This window comes from Elephas maximus, chromosome 13 (genome assembly GCF_024166365.1).
Source record: "Elephas maximus indicus isolate mEleMax1 chromosome 13, mEleMax1 primary haplotype, whole genome shotgun sequence".
NCBI lineage: Eukaryota > Metazoa > Chordata > Mammalia > Proboscidea > Elephantidae > Elephas > Elephas maximus.
Window position 1 is genome coordinate 62,060,920 of NC_064831.1, and position 27,526 is coordinate 62,088,445.

The following is a 27,526-nucleotide window of genomic DNA, read 5'->3' on the forward strand; positions in this document are numbered from 1 at the left end:
ATGCTCTATAATAATGACAGAGTATACTCACAGATCTAAAAGTCTAAGTACAAGTCAAGGTTACTGGGGTCTCAGTTCCTCGCTCTGTGCAGCTATGGAGACACAATACTGGTGAAAGCAAAAGAAGAAGCTTTATCTGGTTGGCCAAGCAAAGACGCACACTGAGACTTGTGTTGCCAAGATGGCTCCCTGAACAATAGCTGAAACAGCTTTTATTAGGAGCCAAAACTGAGGAAGGGTCCTGGTGGGAAGGTGGGAAGGAGCAAGGCTGTTGATTGGTCTGGCCCAAAAAGGTATTCCCAGGGTGCTTGTGTCTATCCTAAGGGGAGGATGGCGTCTCTCAAACCGGATCTTAGGCTCAGACCTTTCGCTTCCGGAAGTCTTCCCCCAGTCTTGGGCTGCTGGAGTTTGGTTCTATCTGGTGGGATAAAAGTTCTGGGGTCACCCAGAGGACAGGGTTGATGGTTCTGTGCATGTCAGGTGGGACAGGTGGGGTCTTAACCGGGTCGGTGGTCTATGCAACCCCAGCCTCTTGTTTTTCTTTACCTTGGGCAGAAAGTTGGCCAATTGCCTAAAAAACATCTGGGGAAACCACTTAGAAGGGGAGGTGGCTCATGCTACTCTACTTACAAGTTGGGGGCCAGTAATGGTGCCCAGAGGCTGTCGACCTCGTCAAGATTATGGAAGATTTATATAAATGCTAGTTGAAACTCATCCTCAGATCTAAGGATTTGATAAAAACTACGTTTGGGGGCTTGGAGTGTTATTTAGTTAATTAGCTTTACATTCGTCAACACTCATAACTCCCTTTCATGCTCCCCCAATGTCTTAGTTATCTAGTGCTGCTATAACAGAAATACCACTAGTGGATGGTTTTAACAAATAGAAAATTATTTTCTCACAGTTTAGGAGGCTAGAAGTCCAAATTCAGGGCACCAGCTCTAGGGGAAGGTTTTCTTTCTCTGTCAACTCTGGGGGAAGGTTCTTGTCATCAGTCTTCCCGTGGTCAAAGAACTTCTCAGCACAGTGACCCCAGGTCCAGAGGATGTGCTCCACTCCTGGCTCTTCTCTCTTGGTGGTAATGAAGTCCCTTTCCTCTCAACTCACTTCTCTCTTTTAAGTCTCAAAAGAGATTGACTCAAGATGCAACCCAATCCTGTAGATTGATTCCTGCCTCGTTAACATCATAGAAGTTAGGATTTACAACACATAGGATAATCACATCAGATCACAAAATGGTGGACAACCACACAATATTGGGAATCATGGCCTAGCCAAGTTGACACGTTTTGTAGGGGACACAATACAATCCCTAACACCCAGTAAAATCTCAATCCTGGATTCATCCCATTATCTTAGCCCAATCAACCTAAAACCACAGGGATGAACGTTTAGTCCAACAAAATCAGGTTTATGGACTCGTTGCAACAGGGGAAAACACACACCAGAGGAGCAAGGGGCTCTCTCCAAACGAAAGAAAACACAGTTATTATAGGATGGGGAGAAGGGTGGGGTTTAAGTGAAATTTAAATAAAGCCATATTTTGATGGACTTAAAGCAGGGCTACATGTATAAAAAAATAAAAATAACCCATTGCCGTCGAGTTAATTCTGACTCATAGCAACCCTATAGAAAGAGTAGAACCGCCCCATAGGGTTTCCAAGGAGCAGCTGGTGGATTCGAACTGCAGCTGAGCTCTTAGTATCAGTTCCGGACTGCAAAGTAGACCCAGGGTTCTGTTTCCTGGAACACTCCAAGGTTAAGATAGATGTTTTAACTTTGTCTAGAAACCCCTTAACTGAATTTCCACACCGGGGTTGGTAATGGATATTGCATCTCTGTTTCAAAGTAACTCAGATCCTCAGGGCTTGCCTGGGATGTCATCTTCTTACGTAATTTCAAACAGCAAAATTGCTGATAGTCTTTGTATTTAGAGAACGAGATTTCTCAGTTAAGTACAAAAGCAGTAATCACTCAGAGAAGAGGGGGAAAGGGGTCATGACGACGCTTTCCAGTTGCAGGTGTCCTTGGGAGAAAATTTGTTTCTGTTCACTTTGTAGCTACCTTATTGGCAGCTGTTACCACAGTCTGATGAATAGTTGAGCAGACTGTGACTTTCTCAGGCTGAGTTTATTTTTATGTTCTCATCGCAGTCCACCTTCTCCATCTCCCCAAGCTGCTGAGCGCTGCTAGCCTGAAGGACACAACTTTGCACATTGATAGCACTCAGTTCCTCCTTCTCCAACCTCTGGCAGCCTTCAGGCAGCCCCCAGAGTCCCTCAGCAATCCTTTCTCTTCTTCCTGGGCACCTTCCACCCCCATCTCTCTCCTTCCAACCTTCACAGGTCTCTTCAAGACCCTTACCCACCCATACTCACTCTCAGCAAAAGACTTCACCCCTTAATTTATGAGGACGTGGAGATGGGTGCTTCAACACACGCTTACACAAACATATTCATGTTAATAACTAGCGTCCCTCCCCTCTCCGCTTTGGGAGGAGACACAGTCTTTCCACCTACAGTTCCTGGCCAACCTTTGTGCCTTTGCTCTGGATCCACTCCGCCCTCCCCCCCACCACCGCTGGGCTCCTCAGGTACCTGCCCCATTGATTGTCCTCTTACATCTTCTATGGGTCTCCTCTCTCCACCAGCTCCTTCCCCTGGGCTTACAAACGTGTTCAAGTCGCTCCCTTCCTGATTTCTTTTAGTCTCTTCATCCTGCAGCGCCCTGCAGCCCCTGCCCTGTCTGCCTCCTAACCGCCCCCTTTCTTCATCCCCTTTTTCATGTCAGCCCACTGCAACCGGGTTCCTGCTCGCTCCACACCACTGACACCGTTCCAGTCACCGATGGCCCCCTGTTGCCAAATCCAGTGAACATTCCCAGGCTGTATCTTATTAGACCTTTCTGTGACATTTGACACCGCTGCCCCGTACTGCTTCCAGAAATTCCCTCGTTAGGAACACTAGTTCTGTAAAAATAGGCTCTCACCCCTCAGACCTTTCATATCCCTGGGGGGCAAGCGGTTTGCACTTAACTACTAACCTAAAGATTGGCTGTTGGAGCCTGCCCAGTAGTGCCGCAGAAGAAATGCCTGGTGATCTGCTTTTGTTAAGATTACAGCCAAGAGAATTCTGTAGGGTTCACTACTACTCTGTAACATGTGGAGTCACCAGGAGTCAAAATCAACTTAATGGCAATAGTTTGGTTTTCTTGTTTATTTGTTTCCTCTGCTAGGACCTCACGAGTTAGCATTCTGTGGAATTTTTGTCCTTCTGTGATTGATTTGATCTCTCTTCATTTTCCCCTTGGAGAAATCTCATCCCTTCTCATTATTTTAACTGTCATCTCTTGGCTCTGATCTCTTCCAAGAGATACAAATCATATATTCAGTCACCGCCTTGGTCTGTGTAGTCAAATGTTCAAAGACACTTCAAAGTCAATATGTCCCAAAGTGAACTTGGCATACTGTCCTCCTCTGCCCAGAGAAGCCTGCTCAGCTTCCTGGATCCCCTGGCTCAGTGGCCCATGGCTCAGCTCCCTCTGCAGCCTTACCTCTTATTAAATGGGTGGAGAGCCTGGCTCCTCCTCTCTCTCCCTCTTGCCCCTTCCTTCTTCGAGCAGCAGGAACCCAGCCTTGTTTCCCCAAGTCCACCCTCACAGTCTGCCACAGATCCATCAGAGCTACAGGTCTGCCCCATCACTGCCCTGCCATGCCATGTCTGTAGGCCACAGAATCAGAGCTTCAGCAAAGCCCTGCAGGACTCTGCGCATCTCTGGCCCCATCTCCCTCCACCCGCCTTGCGTTTTATGCTCTAAGAACACTTACTTGCTTATAGTCACCCCCATACACTCTGTGCCACCCCACATCCCCAGACTTCCTCATGCTACCTGACTGCCAAGAACACCCTTGTACCCTTTCTGCCCATTGCTGGTTCTCCCTTATCCTTCCAGCTCCTGCATCAGCCCCTCCACAAAATTTCTTTTGGCTCCCAGATTGAACTGAGTACCCCCGTACTGATTAGAGGTACAAGGAAAGCCAGAGGCTCAGCTTCTTGAGGTCTCCTGGATCATATATGCAGAAGTCTTCACATACCTTCAGCATCATATTTTTCACACCCCTGAGCTGCTTCTTTCGAACACAATTCAAAAGCCCTTCAGCACAATGTTCACATTCCTAAATAACACTGGAGTTTCAACACACATGTTATTCCAGGTGAACTCCACACCCAGCTTGTAAAGCAGCAGGACAAAGATCTGCACCCCCTGTTTACAGCTGGGGAAACTAGTGTTCAGGGCTCTGCTTCTCTCTAAGGGCTCGGAACCACCAGGCGCCAGAGGCAGGGCTGGAGCCCAGGTCTCCTCTCCTCTCTGCCCTGCCTAGGCTAGACACTCCTTCCCATTTAATGAGCACCTATGGTGTATCCAAGGAGCCCTTGTGGCACAGTGGTTAAGCATTCAGCTGCTAACCAAAAGGCCAGTGGTTCGAACCCCCAGCCGCTCCGCTGGAGAAAGATGTGGCAATCTGCTTCCGTAAAGATTTACGGCCTTGGAAACCCTATGGGGCAGTTCTTCTCTGTCCTGTAGGGTTGCTATGAGTCAGAATTGACTCGGCAGCAACAGATTTATGATGTGCCCAGAGTCCCTGGCTGCTAACTAAAAGGTTGGAGGGTCAAGTCCACCCAGGAGTACCATGGAAGAAAGGCTTGGAGAGATCTACTTCTGAAAAACCAGCCACTGAGAACTCTATGGAGCAGAGTTCTACTCTGACACACATGAGAGCACCATGAGTCAGAGTCGACTCGATGGCAGCTGGTTTGGTTTGGTTTTGGTGTGATGTGTCTACACTGTGAGGTCGTGTTCTCTGGAACAGACGTGAAGTTGGAGTTCAGGGTATAGGATGGACATTAGAAATCAACATTTGGGAAAGGAAGACAGAGGAAGCTGGCCGGGCAGAGAAAAAAGTTAGACCACAATGCTAGCCCAACAAGACTTACACCAGCCCAGGGCAGAGCCGTATAGCAAATAGTGCCCACCAGAGTATCCCACATCAGGCCAAAGTGGCCAGCCCTCCGTGTCCCTACCTTCCACGGTCACCAGGTGTGGGCTGACTCCAGAAGGGATCACCTGAGATGAGGCGGTTGCCTGCAGCTGAGGCAGCCCTGAGGGAGCTGATAGCTGGCAGCCACCTGCTGACCACGCTCCCTACAGCCGGGCAGAGTCCTCCCTTAATGGGGGCTGAGTGGCCAATCTCTATGGCCATCACTTTGTGCTTGATGCTAAGGACACACCCACGAACTGTATAACTATAATGTCCTTCAGTATATATGGTGATAGCCTCCTTTTGGTAGTAAAGTCCTGTCTGTGCCTCAAAGTCAACTGTTCTTCCAGAGGGGGTACTATGGATACAAAGACTGTATCCTCAAGGGAGTTTCTCTAAGCTGAAAAACTGGTGTGATGCCCCAGAGTATTGGCTGGGGAATTTTTTCTTTTTCCCTTTTTTTTTTTTTTGAGACTTGTATTTGAGGGCATAAAATGTAGCACCTTCGACTACCATAATTAGCACCTGGAAAGAAATCTTTCAAAACTGTTTATGAAACTTTAGCCTTTTCATAAGAGCTTTGGCTTAGAAGCTATGGAGAATAGACTTTAGGTCTTTGGTCCCTCTGAGCGGCTGCAGCTCTGTCCACCTGGAACTTCGGCAAGTTCCAGAATGACTTGCTAGCCGGAGCGCTGATTCATGGAGGTTTTATTGTGTGTGTTTAATACACGTGCAAAGAATGTGGACTGGAGACTCATTAGACCAACTTCTTTTATATCAGCTTTGTGAGGAAAATTAAATACTTGTAGAATGTGTCTTGACAGGGGCAGAAAGCTTGAGGTAATTACATGTCGAGGCCAAAATCATTTTAGTGAGAACATGGCCGAGGCGCAATAGGGGTAAACAGTATGAAGCGTGGTTTATATAGAAGTCCAAGATCAAAATGTATTATGACCGAAATATTCCACTATTTAGTAGTGGCTTGATGCCTGTTAAAGGAACCAGATGCACTCAGTACTAGGTGAAAGCAAGGGAAAGTCATTAAAAGGATGAAAACTTTTGTGACATAATTTTACATCCAGGGTGGCATGTGAAGATTCTCTCCCATTTCACATCTTTAATGGTAGCCTAGGTCCAGTCTTTCCAGCAGGGTGAGATGTAGCCCTGTCCAGAGACCACATGACCTTGCGGTGTGGATGTAACAGGACAAGGACCAACACCATGTGCCATTTGTCAGCCCACCCTCCATGATGTTCACACAAGTCCTGTGTTCACTGCACGCACACACAAAAAAGCTGCCGTCGATTCCAACTCATGGCGACCCCGTATGTGTCATAGTTGAACTGTGCTCCATAAAGTTTTCGATGTCTGTGACCTTTCAGAAGCAGATGGTCAGCCCTTTCTTCCAAGGTTCTGCTGGGTGAACTCGAACCTACAACTTTTCACTTATTAGCCAAGCGCTTAACTGTTTGCATCACCCAGTTGGCCCTTGTTCATTGTACAGGTGCCACTTACCCATCCAGGAGGTCATGCAACAGGTCTATATTCTGCACCAGTCATAAATGGAGAGACCCCCCGTATCCAAAGGTTTCAGATATTTTGCCCCACTTCCACCCCAATCTGTGTGATTCACACTAAGGTAAAAAGCTGCCTTCCTTAGCATTCTCTGGTATCTGGCCTGCCTGCGAACTCCTGCTTACACTTCACGATCTAGTTCAGATACCACCTCTTTTGTGAAGTCCTTGGAACGTCCATGAATTTGAGACACATTTTTGTCACAGTTGTGCTTGCCTTGGCTGTCTCCACGTAGCATATGCTTTGCAGCCTCTCCTCCTGGCCTCATACCAGGCAAACAGTAGACACACCTCAGATGTTTCCCGAACAGATGAATATGTTGTTGCCCCTCTTCAACTGTGGAATATATGAGCCATTAAAAAAGATACATGAGTATTCTCGTAAAAAAACCAGGCTTAATGGTCTGACTGAGACCTGAGGGACCTTGACGTTCATGGTCCCCAGACCCTTTGATAGCCCAAGATTGGAACCATTCCTGAAACCAACTCTACAGACAGGGCTTGGCCTGGACTATAAGATAGGCAATGATGCTGGTCAGGAGTAAACTTCATGGCTCAAGCAGACACATGAGATTATGTGGGCGACTCCTGTCTGGAGGTGAGATGAGAGGGAAGAGGGGTACAGGAGCTGGTTGAATGGACACGGGAATACAGGGTGGAGAGGAGGAATGTGCTGTCTCATTAAGGGGAGAGCAGCTGGGAGTACATGGTGGGGTGTGTATGGCTTTTTGTATGAGAGACCGACTTGGTTCGTAAACTTTCACCTAAAGCACATAAATAAATTTAAAAAGAAAGATACATGAGTATTTTTTACATTTCCATTATATCTTTGATATACAGGTCTATTATTGTCATTACCCACGTTCCAACAGTAGCATAAAGAAGGTGGATCAATTGTATTCAAAACGGATGGGTCTTTTCCTCCAGATTTCCCTGTTATTTTTTTTAATATTCTATTGTTTGCATCATTATTAGTTGTGTCTGTGTGCGTGTGGAGTCTTACTAGATAGTGAGTTATAAGATTTAGCGTCCACAGTATTCACTTTAAATACTTAACATATATGTAGCCATACACAGATGCGAGCACACACATACTCTTGGCATCTGCTGCTCAGAATGCCTGGGATGGCACATCCACCCTCTTCTTTACCCTGATAAACAGCACTCAAACGCAGGTCATGATGATACTGAAATAAAACAAAAACAGGGATCTATTGTTCCCCTAACCCTTCTCGATCTGGTAATCCTAACTCATTTTCTCTTCCGTATGACATAGACCATTTTTACAAATGATGGCAGCCCGTGGGCTCTCCTCTAAGGTTTGCTCCCAGGCAGTGCAGGTGGCAGGTGAGGCAGTGTGTATGCACATGACGTTTAGTTCTTCTCATGACAATCTGGGACCAAAGTCAGCAGGAGTAACAAGTGTGCCATGACCAAGAACTTCCAGGGCTACCAAACCCATTGCCATCGGGTTGATTCCGACTCATGGCAACCCTGTAGGACAAAGTAGAACTGCCCGATAGGGTTTCTAGGGAGCGGCTGGTAGATGCCAACTGCTGACCTTTTGGTTAGCTGTCGAGCTCTTAACCCCTGCACCACCAGGGCTCCGATTGTCCATCTCTTTATGCACAACCCAAATCAATTCCCCTGTGATTTCATCATTTGTCTCAGTACACAACCTCTCCCAGACTCATCCCCAAAGTGCGCTAACCAGACCACACATTCCTATACCTCTAAGGTTAAAATTTCTCCTTTTGGAAATGCTTCCATAGTAATATCACCACCAGGAGGGGCCCTGTTGCCAGGCACCCAAGAGTGGCTGATACTCAGCCCAGACCTGTCTCCCTGCTCACGCTTTCTGCTCGGCTTGGTTGATTGCTGGAGTTCCAAGACTGGGATTATGATTTTTCTCTTGCTCCTTATTTAGCCTCTCCTCCGTAGCATCTCACTGACCTCTGCACTTTTCCCTGAACTCACTGACTTCCCTCATTTTATTTCCACTAACTGCTGTGCAGTTACCTCCTCCGACATAATATACTTGCATTTCGATCAACATGCCCAACACACAACCCAACCCAACTGATCCCAGACTTTTCCTGCTGCCTGAAGCCCAGCCAGCACCCGATCTTACCACCCCATTCTTGCTTGCTCCCAATTAGAGAAATAATTGAATCACATGCATGAACTCTGAAGGGGTACCCAGGTGCCATTTTAAGTGACATTCCCCTTTCTGCAGAAATTAAAACTGACCCAAAGAAAGAAAGAAAGAAATTGTGGGCACAGGGTCAATAATGATAGCTCTGGTGTTTTCTCACCGTCAGAGACAGTCTCTGTGTTCATTTTCTTCGCTATACGCGGGGGCTGGACCCTGGACAGCTGTGCTGTAAAGCCACCTGTAAAGCCACGGGAAGGCAAGTAATGGCCATAGACCAAAGCAACCCCAAGCCAAACCCATCTTTCCAAGGCAAGAGCACTCCTCTGGTAATCTGGTATCCTTTTAGCTAAAAATAGTGAATTTCCCCTGACCTGAGTGACAGGTGTCACAGGTTGGGGAGGATCCACCTGGCTTCCTGGAGAGAACAGCTTGGTGTATCCCCAGCATATACCCCACCTTGGTGTGTCCAAACTCCAAGTCAGCGCAGTCAGCCAAAAGAGAATTTTTATGCCATTTCCAGGAGCAGTAGACAGTCCGAGAAAGCGAGTTTAGGTGGTAATGTCTATTGCTGACTTAGAGAGCAATTAGACCCTTTGAAATCAAAATGTCCTAGAGAACCTTGGACGAATTGGTAACAGGGTTAGTAGGTTCTCAAGTGAGAAGCAGCATGAGGTTCTAGGATAGGCTGCTGGGACGGTGGTTACTTTTACTTTCCCATCCACACACTTGTAAATGGAAAGGTTAAGCCCACATTGTCTGGAGGGAAAGGAATAGGCTAAATAATAGGATCCGTACTTAATCCCTGGTGTACTTAAACCCTGATGGCATAGAGCTACGGCTGCCAACCAAAAGGTCAGCAGTTCAAATCTACCAGACGCTCCTTGGAAACCCTACAGGGCAGCTCTACCCTGTCCTATAGGGTCGCCACGACTTGGAATCGACTCGACAGCAACAGGTTTGGTTTGGGTACTTAATCCCTTAAGAGCTGGATCCCAAGCTCGTATACTGCAAGCCATGAACTGAGTCAAATTCATCTTTATAACACAGCACAATGCTTTGTGTATATTATGTGCTTAATGTTTGTTGGTTTAAAAATTTCTTAATGTAAGCAGATAGGTAGCTGGACGGAATTTAATTCCATAAAAGTTTTGGCTTCCCATTAGTTTTACAGTCAGTGCTGCCTTTTACTCAGCTAATAATATGCTTAATTGGAACGTTATTTTAAATAATAGTTTCCAGTTATAGCTACAGTGTAAATTTTTATTGCGAAAGTAATTTAGACAAACGATTGGTCCAGCATCAGAGCTGTCTCACCCTGTTAAGTTTCCTACAAGAGCTACTCCCTTGCTCAGTGTGTCACATAGGATCGGTTTAAAGAAGCACTGAGATACTTTTCATGGCTTTTCATGACATTTATGTTAAAAAGTTATCCCTCAAGTTACGATTAAAGCTGTTGCAAGTTGGAAGTTTAGAAGATATAAAAGCCTGGTCACCTGTTAACAGACAGAACAGAGATGTGGAATAAATGACAGTGTTCCTCCCACCTGGAATTGTGTACTGGCCTGAACTGTGGGGTGGAGTGTTTTTTTGTGAAGAAGCATCTTACTCTGGAGATGGTTGGGTTGCACCTTCAGCAGGTTACATTTCTCACTTAATAAACAATCCATGGTTAATATATCAGAGCCCTGGTGGCACAGTGGTTAAGTGTTCAACTGCTAACCAAAAGGTCAGCAGTTCAAATCCGGCAGTTCTCTTCTGCCCTCTAGGGCCACTGTGAGTCAATCCACTCGACAGCAATGGGGTTGTTAATATATCAGTGCAGCCGCCAGGTGGCAGCAGAGAGATGTTAACATTGAATTGTCTTTCTCATTTTTGAATTGAGAAGTAGCAATCCTTCTTAACAAATTCTGGCTTTTTACTCAAAATAGATTTCTCTTTATTAAGTCAATGATACTAGATTGTGTATTTAAAAAAAATCTTAGGAACTTAGTATGGTTTTGTTAGTTAAGTAATAAAAACAAATATTAAATCTCTGATAAATATTCATTCAACAAGCTTTTATTTAGGACCTGGAAACCGTGGTTGCATAGTGGTTAAGAGCTATGGCTGCTAAGGTCGGCAGTTCAGATCCACCAGGTGCCCCTTGGAAACTCTATGGGGCAGCTCTACTGTGTCCTATAGGGTCGCTATGAGTTGGAATCGACTCGACAGCAATAAGTTTGGTTTTTTGGACTACTACCATAGTTTTTTACCATAGGGTGCCCTGGTGGTGCAGTGGTTAAGAGCTTGGCTGCTAATCAAGAGGTGAGCAGTTCGAATCCATCAACAGCAATGGGTTTGGTTTTTGGCTTACTACTATAGGGACTGGATAACAGGAAGGAACAAGAGCTAGTCCTGTCCCTGAGAAGCTCAGCCTCATGGGAAGCAGACGTATAATCAAATAATTAAAATTCCATTGGATCGGTTCTTTATTATTAGAGGAATGTGTAAGATGCTCTGGGTGGGGGGAGGGGGATCAGCTGCTTTTCTAACCTTTCCTGAATCTTCCTACGTGTCTGCTTCAACCTAACTGCATGCCCCCCATCTCTTATAGTGCCTGGCACTCCTAATCCAGTTTGTCCGGCACTTTTGTTCAGTTTAGTGACCTGGACAGCCCCCTCCACTCAAAACACACATGCACACACTTACCCAAACCGAGCCTTTCCTAGGACCCAGCTTGATCGTCTAGGACCCTTTCTCTTTGTCGCCTCCAGAGAACCTTAAGCAGTTACTGTTTGTGTTCATTTTACAGTCACTCCCCTATTACCTTGAATTGTTAAGAGGATTGTTTGTATCTGCCTTTGAACGTTCAGACCATGTCCACAGTGGATTATAAGCTCTTTGAGGGAAGGAACTGAATCTCACCCCAGCAGAGCTACAAAGATGTGTAGCAGATGTGAGCACTCAAATGAAGGAGGGAGCACACGTGTGGATTCTTCTCCCTGTCTCTGTGCATCTTCACCAGCACTTGGCTGGGTGAGGACACCAGCACTGAAGTCCCCTCTCTCTGTCTCCACCCTTATAACCCATCCTTCACATGTGGGATTCTTCTGCAGACGTTCTCCTTGTCCTTGCAGGATCGCAGTACCCTGTTTTTCGCTGTGTGAACAGAAACACTCACAAAGAGGTCCCCGAGAGCTACTGTGACTCCAGCATGAAGCCGACCCCCGAGGAGGAGCCCTGCAACATCTTCCCTTGCCCAGCCTTGTAAGACAAACTCTCTGTTTAAGTCACCCACTATCAGGTCACTCTGGTTGCTTGTGAAGAGGACCTTAGGAGCAAATATATTTAGAACAAAGTTACATTCCCTTAAAGAGTCAGAGGACCCTTAGGTGGCTTTTAAGCAAGGCCCCAGTCTAATGATCACCCATCATAGTTCCAGTGAGCCTGTGTGTATTGTCTGGGTCTCAGGCTCTCTTCCTGTTGATGGAAGGTAATCTCTCGCTCTTGCTCTCTCCTTCCTGAGCTAGCTGGGACATCGGGGAATGGTCCGAGTGCAGCAAAACCTGTGGTCTGGGCATGCAGCATCGCCAGGTCCTGTGCCGCCAAGTGTACGCCAACCGCAGCCTGACAGTGCAGCCCTACCGCTGCCAGCACCTGGAGAAGCCCGAGACCACCAGCACCTGCCAGCTCAAGATCTGCAGCGAGTGGCAGATCCGCACGGACTGGACCTCGGTACGGCAGCCCTGGGCAGCTTGCCCCGGAAACCCAGCTCCGAGATCCACCACCACCCTCCCACCTTCCCCCATCAAGACCTAAGATGGGCTAAGTTCTCCAGGAGGGAACTCAACCCATAGAGCTCGGGAAGGCCTGTTTTGCAAACCATGGGGTCCATAGCTCGGCAGCACCGGCACAAGACTTTTTGTTGTGGTTTCTGATTAATCTGCTTGCTGGGCTCCTACCCTGGTGTGTCTCACCTATACAGCCCGTGCCCTTGACAAGTTTTCTGAATCGTTGCTACTCACAGCATGGTCCACAGACCAGCAGCATCGGCTGAGGAGCTTGTCAGATGTGCAGCCTCTCAGACCCACTGTGCGTTTTCACTTGGTTCACCTGGTTCCTGCCTAGTCGTGTATGTGCGTGCAAGCTTGAGAGGACTGCTCTAAAACACTGCTTTACGACTTTTGATGGCTCCCCATTGCCCGCCTCAACAGTAGAATACGGCCTCTGAGGAACTCCCCAGTCTCTCTCCATCATCCCTTCCTCAGGATGTTTATTTCATACTGTTCCCCACATCTCAGTCCCAGACACACCGCACCCTTCATGTTTCCCTGCCCTTGTTGGTGCTGTTCCCTCTACCTGCCCCCAGCGTTTCCTTCTGGGGAGCTCCTATTCAGCTTTCAAGGCCCATCTCAGGAGCCCCTTGTGAAGGCCCTGCAGAGTGAGTCACTCCCTCCCCTTGGCACTCCCCTACGCCTTTTGCTGACTGAGATGCTCTTTGTCTGTCCAGGCCGCCCTCCAGGTAAGGTGATTGGAGAGCGAATTTCAGGGTGTCTTCATTTTTCAATCCCTATCGCCCTCTGGTGTGTGAGGTTTAATGTCCTAGGATTTTATGAACCATTTTTCCTTCAGAAAAGTGCGTATCACATTGTATGTGAAATACGGGACCAACAGAATTTGTGTGGCAAACAGCAAAAATTCCCACTGAGATAACAGTAAAGCTTATTTTCCCCTCATCATGTTCTTGCCCATTCCCATCCAAACATTGCTAAATTCTGTGATTGCTGAATTTCCTAACATTATGTTAGAAAGGGTCTCCAAGTAAAGACCACCAAATACCAAGTGAGAGAGAGGGAAGAGACCTGAGACCCCATCCAGTCTGATGTTTTTCAATCAGTGTCCCAACATACAGGTATAAGGGGTCATGACTACCTTGTTATTAATAATAATACAAGAAGAAGAATGTGTGATTTCCCATTTTATAAATTAAAGTGCTCTTATTAATTGCATTCGGAGATGCTGCCTTGCTTTCCTGTGTAGTAACAAAGGAGACAGAGTTAAGGCTAATTGCACCACCCACAGTGGACTTCAAGGGTAAGCCCATGGGCATTGTGTGCATAAGAACCTCATCTGTCTCATGAGTCATAGTGGGGAGACAGTTGGCAACTGCTGGTAGAGCCAATTCCTTCCAATCTTACTCTCCCATTTTATAGGTGAGAAAACTGAGGGCCAGAGAAGCAAAGTAGGCAAGACATTTAAGAAGGTCTTTGTGAAAAGGGTTCTGATGTTTTCCAGAGTTGAGAGCCTCCCCCAGGTAGTTACACGCATTGCGGGGGGCCTTCCAACACAGCAATCCCCACCACAACTGCCTGTTCATAACACAGGGGCCAAGGATGAGGCCACCATAACTGCTGAGTCCGTCTTTCTTGGAGAGCAAACTTACCCCTGACGCAGGCTTGCTCTGTTTTAGTGCTCAGTGCCCTGTGGAGTGGGACAGAGGACCCGAGACGTGAAGTGCGTGAGCAACATCGGGGACGTGGTGGACGACGAGGAATGTAACATGAAGCTCCGGCCCAATGACATTGAGAATTGTGACATGGGGCCCTGTGCGAAGAGCTGGTTCCTCACCGACTGGAGTGAGAGGGTGAGCGTGACAGCGGGCAGAGCAGGGTTTCTGGAGCCGGAGACCAAGGCTCTGCTGGGCTGACGGGCAGGAGCTGAATGTCACCAGGTGACATCACACTAGATGAATCACTAAGGGGAGTTTCTGAATTTAGAATAAGCATCCCAGAGATGAATTATTGTAGACCTCAGATCCTTGTCTGAGGACTGAAGGGCTCCAGGGTTTAGACATGGGTGTGAAAAAGTTAGTTCCAGTCTCTTTAGTACTCTACATGAACGCTAAATAAATGATAACACCACACCTTTCGTACGTGTTGTGAGGGGCTGGCACTTAATAACAGGGACAGGCCCCTTCCTTGCTTCTTGCAACTCAGAACCTCTGACATATTGTCCATCTCCCCAGTAGCATGGCCTCCCTCCAGGTCTCGGATATCAAAGAATAACTCAAAGGCACATACGGTTAATTATTAACCTGTTAGTTACCTATATGCAAGGGAAACTAATAATAGATAGAGTTTAACTATCAAAAACAAAAATGGAATTTATGTAAGAGGAGTCCCTGGGCAGTGGAGACAGTTAACAGCACCCTTAGCTGCTAACAAAAAGGTTGGAGGTTTGAGTTGATCCTGTGGTACCTTACAAGAAATTCTTGGCAATCTACTTCTGAAAAGTCAGCCACTGAAAACCCTATGGAGCGCAGTTCTCCTCTGACACACATGAAGTCACCATGAGTCAACTCAACAGCAACTGGTTTTAATGTCTGAGACACCACAGATTTTCGGTATTTTTTTTTCCCTAGGCATAATATGATTATTCTTTACTCTCTGCTCCGAAAAGCCCCTTTCCAGGACAAGGGTTGAATTTGGAGATGAACAGGTTAAACATTCTCTACTCTAGTTCTCAGTTGTTGATGAATAACATAGTGGGGAAATAGACCTTGAGGCTAAATTAGCTTTCTGATTTTGAGGGTGGTTTTACTTACACCTTGAAGCTGCCAGGGATAAGCCCACCCATGAACTTGGAGGAAACCTCTCCTCCCCACGTCCATCCTTTCATTGGCCAGCCTTTCAATTCAAGATTTCTAGAAATAAAAGCTCATCACCAGCTAGTCGATTGCAACCCCTAGCAACCCTATAGGACAGAGTAGAACTGCCCCACAGGGTTTCCGAGGTTGTAAATCTTTATGCAAGCAGACTGCCACATCTTTCTCCAACGGAGCGGAGCGGCTGGTGGGTTCAAAATGCCGACCTTTCCGTTAGCGGTCAGCACTTAACCCCTTGCACCACGAGGGCTCTCTCTTTTTTTCTTTACGTCTACAAAATACAACCAAACTGACCATCCCCTATAGTGTCAAATTATATCTGAACATGTGTGCGAGGACTAACCCTGTATCTTTTCTCCAGAAGCAGAGAATGAAAGCAAAAGCTTCAGAAATGCAAGCGGTGGGAGGGAATTGATTTGGTTCAATAAGTATTTATTTCTTGACTACTATGTGCCAGGCTCTTGGCTAGGCATTGGGAAGATGATGGTGGGAAAGAGATAGGTGTGGCCCCTGTCCTGATGACACTTACTTTCTAAAGAGAAGAGCACCTCCTCAGCATTGTCACCACGTGCCTTCTGTGCTTCCTCATTGATCCTCACAGCACCTGGGTGAGGATGGTCGTGCTGGTAGTGATGGTGCCACTGAGTTGATTTCGACTCACAGTGACCCCGTGTGACACAGTAGAACTGCCTCATAGGGTTTTCTAGGCTGTAATCTTTATGGGGAAATCCTGATGGTGTAGTGGTAGCTGCTAACCAAAAGGTCGGTCGACAGTTCCAGTCCACCAGGCACTCCTTGGAAACCCTGTGGGGCTGTTCTGCTCGGTCCTATAGGGTCACGATGAGTTGGAATCCACTCGAAGGCAATGGGTTTGGTAATTTTTACGAAGCAGATGGCGAGGTCTTTCTCCTGCAGAGCAACTGGCTGGGTTCGAACCACCAGCCTCTCGGTTAGCAACTGAGTGCTTCACTGCTGCACTACTAGGGCGCCTTCCTTGATAAGGAGGGGGTCTTTAATACCATGTGGTAGGTGAGGAAACTGAGGCTTGTTGGGAATACCATTAAAAAGTGAATCTGCTCCCAAGCCAGAAAACCTCTCCGCAAAGGTAGGAGAGAACGGAACAGTTTTATTACTGAACAAGCACTAAACCAGAATGTGATGCCTCACAGGCAGCCCGCTAACAAGATTGAAAGACAGAGGAAGCTTATCCTTTACATAGCAAAGGAAATATAAACTGTTTCATACATGTTCTCAAGGTAAACGATAACTAGTCATCAAATAAGAGACTTGACTGCACCGTTTTTCACACATTGCTTATCCTAAACTCACCTGGAGGCAGTTCTACTCTCTCCTATCCGGTCTCTATGGATCAGAATTGACTCAACAGCAATGGGTTTTTTGTTTTGTTTTGTTTTGGGGGGGTAGTCACCAATGTTTGTTAATTGCCTTTATCCAAAGGAAAAACGCAACACTTCTCATACCTTTATGACAGGAGCTAGTTTCACAGGTTGGAGCCCATGAAGTTAGGCCCTTTCCCTCCCACAGAAACTGAGAGGCAGGGGGCTGTCTTCCTTACTGATGGCATTTTAAAGAGATGGCTCCCAAGTCCTTGAGGAAACATTCCTAAGTTGTAAAACTGGCAAGAAGCTTATTTAGCCTTTCAAGAGAATTTCTCAAAAGAGGCAAAGGACAAAATTCTAATTACAAGGTTTCTCAAGTAAATGCTCTAAAGAGAAAGGGAAGTGGGAATCTCCTTTTTTGCATCTGGGAAAATTGATACTTTTTTTTTTTTTTTCTTTTTGATGTGTATTTACCCCTACAGGCTCTGAGAGGTTAAGGAATTTGTCCCAATTCGTGAGGCCAGGGAAGGAGAGAGCTAGGGTTTGACCTGAGAGCCCTGGTGACATAACAGTTAAGTACTCAGATGCTAACCCAGAGGTTGGTGGTTCAAACCCACCCAGCAGCTCCACGGGAGAAAGACCTGGCCATCTGCTCTGGTGAAGTTTACAGCTTAGGAAACGCTATGAGGCAGTTCTACTCTGTCACATGGGGCCGCTATGAGTTGAAATTGACTCAACGGCACCACCACCACCAACAGAGCTTGACGGCAAGATTCTGAAGCCCTTATTTTGTATTATTCATGCTGGAGGTGGTTGAAAAAGAAACAGTCATGTTTGTCCAAAGCAGGGACTGAGGTTTAGCGAGGCAAGGAGAAAACGTTGAGTCAGAAGGGGCTTCCACACCTCTTTGCTGGCAAATGCAGATTTTTGCCCACAACTAAGATGAGATTGGCCTTCCAAGGCGCCTCTGGATGGGTTTGAACTGCCAACTCTTTGGTTAGTAGTCAAGAGCTTAACCATTTGCACCACCCAGGAACTCCCTCAAGAGGGAGAGACCAAAGAAAATTAGGTTGAAACCTAAAACTGATTGTTCACTATATAAATGAGTTGAGGTTGTGAACTTCATCTGAACTTCTCATAAGCTGCTAAACATAATTTCTTCTGACTTGTTGACTCACCTTAAAAATACTCATGTAGCTACTTTTAATTGAGGGTACCCTTATCAAACAAAGGCATCTTTTACTTTTTAGTTCTGTACATTGATGGCAGGTCTAAATACAAAAGCTATTTTTTTAATCACAACAAGTTGAAAAAAAAAAACTTTTAGAAAGCCTATCACACTCAATTTTGAAATTTTTAATTTTTTAAGATGTTTTCCAAGTAAAGAAATTAAATTACAGAATTAATTTAAATTAAATTAAATGTAAATTAAATAGACACATAGACCAATGGAATAGAATTGGAGTCCAGAAACAAACCCCCACAGCTATGGTCAACTCATTTTTGACAAGGGTGTTAAGTCCATTCAATGGGGAAAGAAAAGTGTCTTCAATAAATGGTACTGGAAAAATTGAATTTCTGCATGCAGAAAAATGAAACAGGATTCATGCCTTACACCATACCCAAAAACAAATTCAAAATGGACTAAGGACCTAAGTGTGCAAACTGAAACCATAAAATTCTTAGAAGAGCAATCAGAGGCAATGCTGTCAGGCCTAGATTTCAACAATAAGGTATCTAATATGATAACAAAAACACAAACAGCAAAAGGCAATACAAATAAATAAAAAACAAAACCCATTGCCACTGAGTCGATTCCAACTCATAGCAACCCTATAGGACAATAGAGCTGTCCCACAGGATTTCCAAGGAGCAGATGGTCCATTCCAACTGCTGACCTTTTGTTTAGAAACTGCATTCTTAACCACTGAGCCACCAGGGCTCCATATAAATAAATGGGACCTCATAAAAATTAAGAATTTTTGCTCATCAAAAGACTTTACTAAAAAAGTGAAAAGACAAGTGTTATGAGTTGAATTGTGTCCACCAAAAATGTGTGCTGACTTGGCTAGGCCATGATTCCCAGTGTTGTGTGATCGTCAACCATTTCGTGATCTGATGTGATTTTCCTACATATTGTAAGTCCTACCCCAACGATGTTAATGAGTGGGATTAGCAGCAGTTATCTTAATGAGGCAGGACTCAATCTACAAGATGAGGTTGTGTCTTAAGTCAATCTCTTTTGAGATATAAAAGAGAGAAGTGAGCAGAGAGACGTGGGGACCTCATACTACCGAGAAACAAGACCCAAGAGCATAGTGCGTCCTTTGGACCTGGGGTCCCTGCACTGAGAAGCTCCTCAACTAGCCTGGGAAGATTGATGACAAGGACCTTCCCCTAGAGCTGACACAGAGAGAAAGCCTTCCCTTGGAGCTGATACCCTGAATTTGGACTTCTAGCCTTCTACACTGTGAGAGAATAGATTTCTGTTTGTTAAAGCCATCCATCCACTTGTGGTATTTCTGTTACAGCAGCACTAGATAACTGAGACAACGAGCTGCCAACTGGGAGAATATCTTCAGAAACCATATATCTGACAAGAATTTAATAACCAAAATATACATATAACTTCAACAACTTACCAACAAAAAGACAGATAACCCAATCATAAAATGGGCAAAGGACTTGAACAGACATTTCACCGAAGAGGACACTAAAATGACCACCAAACACATGAACAATTGCTTAGCATCGTTAGCCATCAGAGAGATGCAAATCAAAACCACAGTGAGATACCATCTCATTTCCACTAGGGTGGCTAAGAGGTCCTGGTGGCGCAGTGTTTAAGAGCTCAGCTGCGAACCAGAAGATCAGCAGTTCAAATCCACCAGCCACTCCTTGGAAGCCCTATGGGGCAGTTCCACTCTGTCCTCTAGGGTTGCTATGAGTCAGAATCAACTTGACAGCAGTGGGAACGGGTAGGATGGCTAGGATAAAATAAAATAAACAGAAAATAACAAATGTTGGCAAAGATGTGGGGAAATGGAACCTTTATCCATTGCTGGTGGGAATGCAAAATGGTATAGCCCTTGTGGTGGTTCCTCAAAAAACTAAAAATAGAACTGCTATACCCACACCCGTTGCCGTCGAGTCAATTTTGACTCGTAACGACCCTATAGGACAGAGTAGAACTGCCCCACAGGGTTTCCAAGGAGCAGCTGATGGATTTGAACTGCTGACCTTTTGGTTGGCACCCGAGCTCTTAACCACTGCACCACAAGAGCTCCAGAACTACTGTATGATCCAGCAATTCCACTTCTACGTATATATGTGAAAGACTTGAAAGAAGAGACTCAAAAACAGCCTTGTACATCAGTGTTCATTGCAGCACTATTCACAATAGCCAAAAGGTGGAAACAACCAGAATGCCCATCAGCAGATGAATGGATAAACAGTATGTGGTACATACATGCAATGGAATACTACTCAGCCAGTAAGAGAAATAAAGTCTTGATATATGCTACAGTATGGATGGAGCTTGAAGACATTATGCTGAGCAAGATAAGCCAATCACAAAAGGACAAATATTGTATGACCTCACTTTTATAAAAAGACAAGAAAAGCCAAGTGTATAAAGACCAAAGTTTATTGGTGGTTACCAGGGGCAGAAGGGAGAAGGAAAAGGGCGCTAACGGTGCTGGAAAAATCTCATTGATTAAGGGCAGGGTTGCAGAGGCGGTTATTGTAATTGCTGTCAGTAAGTTGTACACCTGTAAAAAGTTGAACTGGCAACGGTTGTGTGGTAGATATATTTACAACAACAACAAAAAAAAGAGTAGCTGCTGAGGCTGCTTATGTACAACCAAACACCTCATGGGATTTGGTTCCTTGGTTTGGAGGTTTAGGGTCATAGTTTCATGGGACATCCCAGTTAATTGGCCTAATAACATGTTTAGTGCTTCTGCTCTACCTCCTAGTTCGATGCGTAGTGGCTAGAGTCTTAAAAGCTTGCAGGGGGCTGTCCAAGACATGACAGTTGGTCTCCATTCACCTGGAACAACAGAGGATGAAGGAGAGTCAGGAACAGGAGGAGGATAGGGAATGTGTGGCTAATCGCCTCCATGTACAACTGCCTCCTTTGCCATGAGACCGGAAGAACTGGATGGTCCCCAAGAACCATTACTGAGCTTTTTCATCAAAGATTCCATAGATGAGTCCTGACAAAAGGGGGAAATTTCAGAACAGAATTTCAAATTCTCATGGCCTCCAGACTTTTAAGTACATGGGGGAAGATAGAGAAACTTTCCCAGATGCCTGTGTATTACTTGGAGTCCCTGCGTGGTACAAATGGTTAACGTACTGGGATGCTAGATGAACGGTTGGAAGTTTGAGTCCACCCAGAGATGCCTCAGAAGAGAGCCCTGGCAATCTACTTCTGAAACATGAGCCACTGAAAACCCTGTGTAGCACGGTTCTATTCTGACAAACATGGAGTCATCGTGAGTCAGAGTCGACTTGACGCCAGCTGGTTTGTGTGTGTGTGTGTGTACAGTACTTGGTTTGCAAAGCAGAAAATTAAGTTAGCTGTTCGCATGGATATAACCTGGAAAGAAATATTCTTAGAGTTTGAAACACTGACTGGAATTTGATTTACCTTGTATTCCCTAGGAAAATTTATATATCTTGACTTTTAGAGTTAGGAAATAGATGATACCTGGCCAAAACAAAAAGCCCGTTAGCCTAGAATATTCCAATTATTATAACGAGCGTTTTTTTTTTTTTTTAACCTAAGTGATGGATTAAAATGTCTCCAATTTCTAATAACAGATAGAGTGTAGGTCAGGAGAAGTGTCTGTGAGCCCTTTGCCCCAGGAGCTTCTCCCTGAGAAGACAGACCCACCTCCTCAGGAGGCGTGCAGACGTCTCATGACTTACGCTGGGCTGTGGTTTTATACGACTAGAAAGCAGTGACCAACAATGAAAACGGAAATTTTGATAAGGAAATGTGGTTGTATTTTTTCCCTTTCTCAGTTTTTGTGTTTTAAATTATATTATTTTTATTCATTTTCGAAATTGGCAATGTTGATAGACACCAGACATTGACACTGATTTTAAGATACCCACCACACCAAAACCACTGCTGTCGAGTCGATTCCAACTCAAAGCGACTCTGTAGGACAGAATAGAAGTGCCCCAAAAGGTTTCCAAGGCTGTAAAGCTTTACAGAAGCAGACTGCCACCTGCTTCTCCCACAGAGTGGCTGGTGGGTTATTTTAAGAGAAGGCACAACAGAACGGGCTTCGTTCGTGTTCTAAAAAGCCACTTCCAGGACTGGAAGGTGCTAATGAGAGAAGAAGGTCCCTGGGTGGTACAAACAGCTTGCATTCAGCTACCAACCTAAAGATTGGTGGTTTGAACCTTCCCAGCAGCGCCGAGGAGGAAAGGCCTGGCAATCTGCTTCTGTAACAATTACAGCCAAGGAAACCCTATGGAGTAGTTCTACTGTATAACATGGGATCGCCCTGAGTCAGAATCGACTCGATGGCAACAGGTTTGATTTGGTTTTGATAGAAGAAGAGAAATGAGTGAGGGAGGGCTCAGGCCTACGTTCAATTAGTCAACTGACATTCATGGATTCTTCCTTGGACAAGGCACTGACTTGGGTGCTGAGAAGAATTCAGAGATGATTCAATAGTCCCTGCCTTCGCCAAGCTTTGTTCTGTAAAGAAAAAGGGAAAAGATAGACAAGATTCAAATAGCTATAATACACAGGAAGAACACAGAGTATGAAGTACGATGAGAATTCTGAGGCGGGAAAGAGTATACTGAATAGGGCTAATGAAAGAAGTTTTCACAGAGGAGATGGCGTTTGAGTGGAGCCTTAGAGGGTTTCAGTGTGTCCAGGTGAAGGCAAAGAGCATTCCAGGCAGAGGCAACATCGAGGACAGGGGTGCTAGGAGCACTTTGAATGACCAGAGAGTATCGGCCACTCTGGCTGTGTCCAGCATGGGGTGTGTGTGATAGAATATTGAGAGATTCATCTGGAAGAATGGATTGATTGGATCCATATTGTAGGAAAATTTTCATGCCATTGGAGAAGCTTGTACATGAATGTAGGAATGGGAAGTCATCAGAGGGATTTCTAGCACACGGGTCCCAACACCTGGAAGCCCAATGTGTTAGAACAGCTAGTGAGGGTGGGCAAGAGGCTGCAACCATAATTCAGGGGAGATAAGGTAAATGGGAGCCATGGGCTAATAAAGGAACGAGACAAGAGAAACGTAGCTAAATGAGAGTCCAAGCGCCCTGATGGTTGACAAGATGTTGGAAGCAAGAAGGCAGAACAGTCAACTTTTGAATCTGGGTAGAAACTTGAATACAAGTAGGAAAATCAAGAGAAGGAACAGTTTTGGTGGTGAAGGCAGTGTTCCATGTCTTACCTGTTGGGTGTGGGGTATCTGTGGTACACCTGGATGATGTCCAGAAAAGGTCTGAAAATATAGCATGAGAAGCAAAATAAGGCAGCCTTCCGAAGTATTTAAAGACAGAAGGAAAATACTGTCTTATGAACCTGACAGTATGACTCAGGGATGTTCATAACATGCCCCAGGCAAGGCCAGAGGGTGATTGTAGAAGAGAAAGCCTTAGTGGGCGGGGGTCTGTCTACAGACTGTCTGCTCACCTCTGTGAGTCTCAGTTTCTCCACTTTAAAGTGGGGATGTAGGACTTGACCCTTTAAAGCCCTTATTCCATTTATTGAGCACCTGATGTCTACAAAACACTACATTCATTGTCTCTGATCCTACCAGGAATGGGTTCCTTTGTCAGTTGTCCAGGTGAGCATGCCAAAGCATGAGGGGCTGGGTTGCTTGCCTTGGGCCACATAGCTAGTAGGATGTTAACACTGATTTGTCTGGTTTCAAGACCAGGCTGTCCCTCTGTACCAGCATATTTCTCAGTACTCTTCAGACTGTGACTCTAAGGTAAGATCTTCAGGGATTGGAACCATCTGCCCTTGTATCAGGAAGCAGTGTTGACGTGACAGAATTCACTTCTCCTCCTTTTCCAGACCAGCCTAGACTCAGCTACTAGCAGGTAAACGTGGGCCTGAGTTTTCATGTACTTTTTCTTCTTCTGCTGAATATGTTCTTAGAAGTGAAAGCCAGAACCAATAGTCTGACAAATATGTGTTTATGGCAACACTGGGACAGAATATTTGGAACTACGACTGTCCTAGAAAATCCAAGATGGCAGGGCTGCCACACTGACACCCCATAACAGAATTACCAAGACCAGTTGCCATGGAGTTATTTCCAACTCATGGAGACCTCATGTGTGTCAGAGTAGAACTGTGCTCCATATGGTTTTCAATGGCTGATTTTTCGGAGGTAACTCGCCAGGCCCTTCTTCCGAGGTGCCTCTGTGTGGACTCGAACCACCAACATCCAGTTATTAGCCACATGCATTAACCATTTGCACCACTCAGGGAATCCCTATAGTGGAGTAGGGTGGAAAATAACCAGGCGAGGCGTAAGAAGTTGTGAGAAAGTCTGGGGGGTGGGGGATGGCGTTGGTAGGAAAACAAGGTGTTGATTCATCCTCTGCATCGTTTGGAAGTGACTTCAGAAACTGCTGGGGGCCTTCCCACTAATGTACCCCCTCCTGTCTTGCAGTGCTCAGCAGAGTGCGGTGCTGGTGTGCGAACACGCTCGGTGGTGTGCATGACCAACCACATCGGCAGCCTGCCCCTAGAGGGCTGTGGGAACAACCGTCCAGCGGAGGCCACTCCTTGTGACAATGGGCCCTGCGCTGGCAAGGTGGAATGGTTCGCTGGAAGCTGGAGTCAGGTGTGTGGCCGGCACTGAGGGCGTCTGTCTATCTGTCCCTGGCAACAACAACAAAATAAATAAATTTAGGAGAAAAAAAAAATACCCTGAAAAAAATGCCTGCCTTGCCCTTGTGAATTGATACAGCCCCTTTTGGAAAGCAATTTGGCAATAACATTCAAGAACTATTAAAATATTCATTTGTCTGAACCCAGTCACCCCATTCCTGGGAATTTATGTTAAAGAAATAACCAACAAAATAAAAAAGGCTTTTTCAGCACTGATGTTGATGATGGCAGAATGTCTAGGGATATTATGGTGTATCAAAACTCCATAAACAATTCTGTAGCAATAACAATGATGATTAAGATGGTGAAGAAAGTGCTTATAATGGCAAGTGAAGACTGGAATATGAAAATATATGAACGTTTTAAGGTTTTCTTTTTAAATTTCCTTTAATGTTTTTATAATCTGCCTATAAACAAAGAAAATTCAGAAAGAAAGAGAATTCTAGTAATTCCAATGCTACTGCAGTGAATATCAGAGGCAGACACACTTGGTAACTGAACCCTGCTCTGCGTCTCATTAGTTCTCTGACTTGGGGCAAGTCATTTAGCTTTTTGAGCCTCAGTTTCCTGATCTGTAAAATGAGGATAAGAACACACCTTCCAGGTTTGTTCTGAGATTTTCATGAGATGCTATACATCAAGGGAGTTACCCATTTCTTGGGCCATGAGAAGTGCTTAGTAAATATTAGTTTCCTTTTCTCCATGCTTATTATCTTTAATGCCAACTATTTCTCAAAGTCCATGGGTGGCACCAATGGTTAAGCACTTGACTTAACCAAGCCCAAAGGCCGGGGGTTCAAACCCACCCAGAGGCACCTCAGAAGACAGACCTGGTAATGTGCCCCCAAAAGGTCACAGCCTTGAAAACACTAAGGAGCAGCTCTACCCTGACACACATGGGGTCATCATGAGTTGGAATCAACTCGACAGCAACAACAGTGTTTTACTATCAATAATGAGATTGAAATAGTTAGCATTAAAAATAATAAGCTTGTAGAAAAGGCAACTAATATTTATTAAGCACTTCCCATGTCCCAAACAATGGGCAACTCCTTTGATGTATAGCATCTCATGGAAACCTCACAGCAAACCTGGGAGGCGTGTTCTTATCCTCATTTTACAGGTGAAGAAACTGAGGCTCAGAGAAGCTAAATGACTTGCCCCAAGTCAGAGAACTAATGAGAAGTAGAGCTGTGGTCAGTTATCAAGTGTGTCCCAGGTGCATATTGTTTCACCTGCAAAGCAAGGGGTTTTCAAACACGGTCTGACCATTGACTGCTGTGAGGTTCCATATCTGTACTAAGTATAGAGGACTCTGGGTCTCTTTTGCTTGTGAGTGGTATGAACCCTGGAGAAGGCCACCTTGATTTCTGCTAAGATTAGAAACAAGGGATTGATTGTCCAAAAGCGTCAGAACATAATTGAATGTGGACAAGGTTTTGATTCTAGATTTATAAGGATGTTGGAGCCTGCTGGCACCTCCCCGTCCTGGGAATTTGACGTTACTCCCAAAGAAAATGAAATAAAGCATGCTGATTTACTGATACTGTTTGAATCTGAAACATTATCTGATTCAGAATATACAAATAAAATATTCCTTCCAACCATGTGGTTTGGATGAGAATTGGCATCTTACATACCCCACCACCCTGGCCACAGTGATAGTCCCATGATGGACATGTGAGCCAGACTCCTTCCCTGAGACTTTTAATTGGGATTTAATTTGGAAGAGACTTAGCGGGAAGTTGTAAGCTCAGGTGCTATCAGTGACCATGCTGAGGCTGTAGAGAAAGCCAGCCCGAGAGAACAAGACCTAAGTCCAGTGAGAGGCAGAGACAGGGGACGTTCTGGCTTCAGAGGCTTTCTAAGCCACCAAGGAAGGAAGGCGTTTATTTTCTCCTGATCCCCTGAACCTAATTAGGAGTGTGTCAAGTCTTTTTCTACTCTAGGGGCACAGAGCCCAACTCTTGTTTATAAGGTACTCTGCCAAGGTATTATTCATGCTCAGGATTGTCTCTATTAATTTTGTTTATTGTTGTAAAAATACAGATAATACATTTGCCAATTCAACATTTTTCACATTTATAATTCAGTGAGATCAATTTACATCAGTCACATTGTGCAACCATCACCAGTATCCTTTGCCAAATTTTCCCCCATAAACAAAAGCTCAGCACTTCCTAAATAATAATCCTCCCCCCGCCCCTCCCCAACTTCCCTTCCTCCTGTGCCTGGTAACCACTGTTAAACTGTGGTCTCTCTACATTTGCCTGTTGTAGGTACTTCATATTTCTTTTCTCCTCTTCCATCTCTGGGTTTACTTCACCCTTCGGTTGTCTTAGTTCTGGGGGGTCTTTCATAGTCTCAAGGCACCAGGAGCAACCAAGTCAATAAACAAACTAACACAGAAGAAAATATGAAAACAAGCTACGAAGCCCTGTCGTTTTCTGGATGCCCGTGAAGATGGTAAAAAGGAGGCACGGACAAAGCAGAAATTGTTGACGGCCATGGCTTAGGAAGGCAGGCTTATTAATGCCCCATTTAACTAGTTTGTAGTCTGTTGGTGTGGGGTTTTTCTAGTTTTTTCTGTAGGTAGGTGGGTTTTTTTCAGCCATTTTCTCTAAGCTTCAGCAATACACTGGGACTGGACTTTATGATCAAAGGCCTCCTAGTGGGGGAAGGGATGGCCTTGACCTTAGGGAATCTTGTCCCAAGTGTGGGGTCTTCTTTTCAGTTTTATGTGTTCAAAGAATTTTAATTCAACCTTCATCCACAGGTGTGTAGGTTCTGGAAGACTAATTCATTCAAGTAACCACCCTAACAGACTAGCAGATAAACCAGAGTGGTCATTCGTTATTTTACAATGAGAGGTCTCAGAGTCC

General features: G+C 45.3%; 1 protein-coding gene across 5 annotated transcripts in view; it reads left to right on the forward strand.

The window, feature by feature from the left end:
- THSD4 (thrombospondin type 1 domain containing 4) overlaps positions 1 to 27,526 on the forward strand; it is a 740,188-nt gene that overhangs the window by 688,493 nt on the left and 24,169 nt on the right. For all 5 annotated transcript variants that reach the window (XR_007519877.1, XM_049905584.1, XM_049905586.1 and 2 more), the window contains 4 exons: positions 11,884 to 12,013; positions 12,277 to 12,481; positions 14,217 to 14,390; positions 24,424 to 24,597. Coding sequence is in view for 4 of the 5 variants with exons in the window: in XM_049905584.1 (XP_049761541.1) it covers positions 11,884 to 12,013; positions 12,277 to 12,481; positions 14,217 to 14,390; positions 24,424 to 24,597 (683 nt within the window). In the remaining variant the exon portion in view is untranslated. The remainder of the gene's footprint in view (positions 1 to 11,883; positions 12,014 to 12,276; positions 12,482 to 14,216; positions 14,391 to 24,423; positions 24,598 to 27,526) is intronic.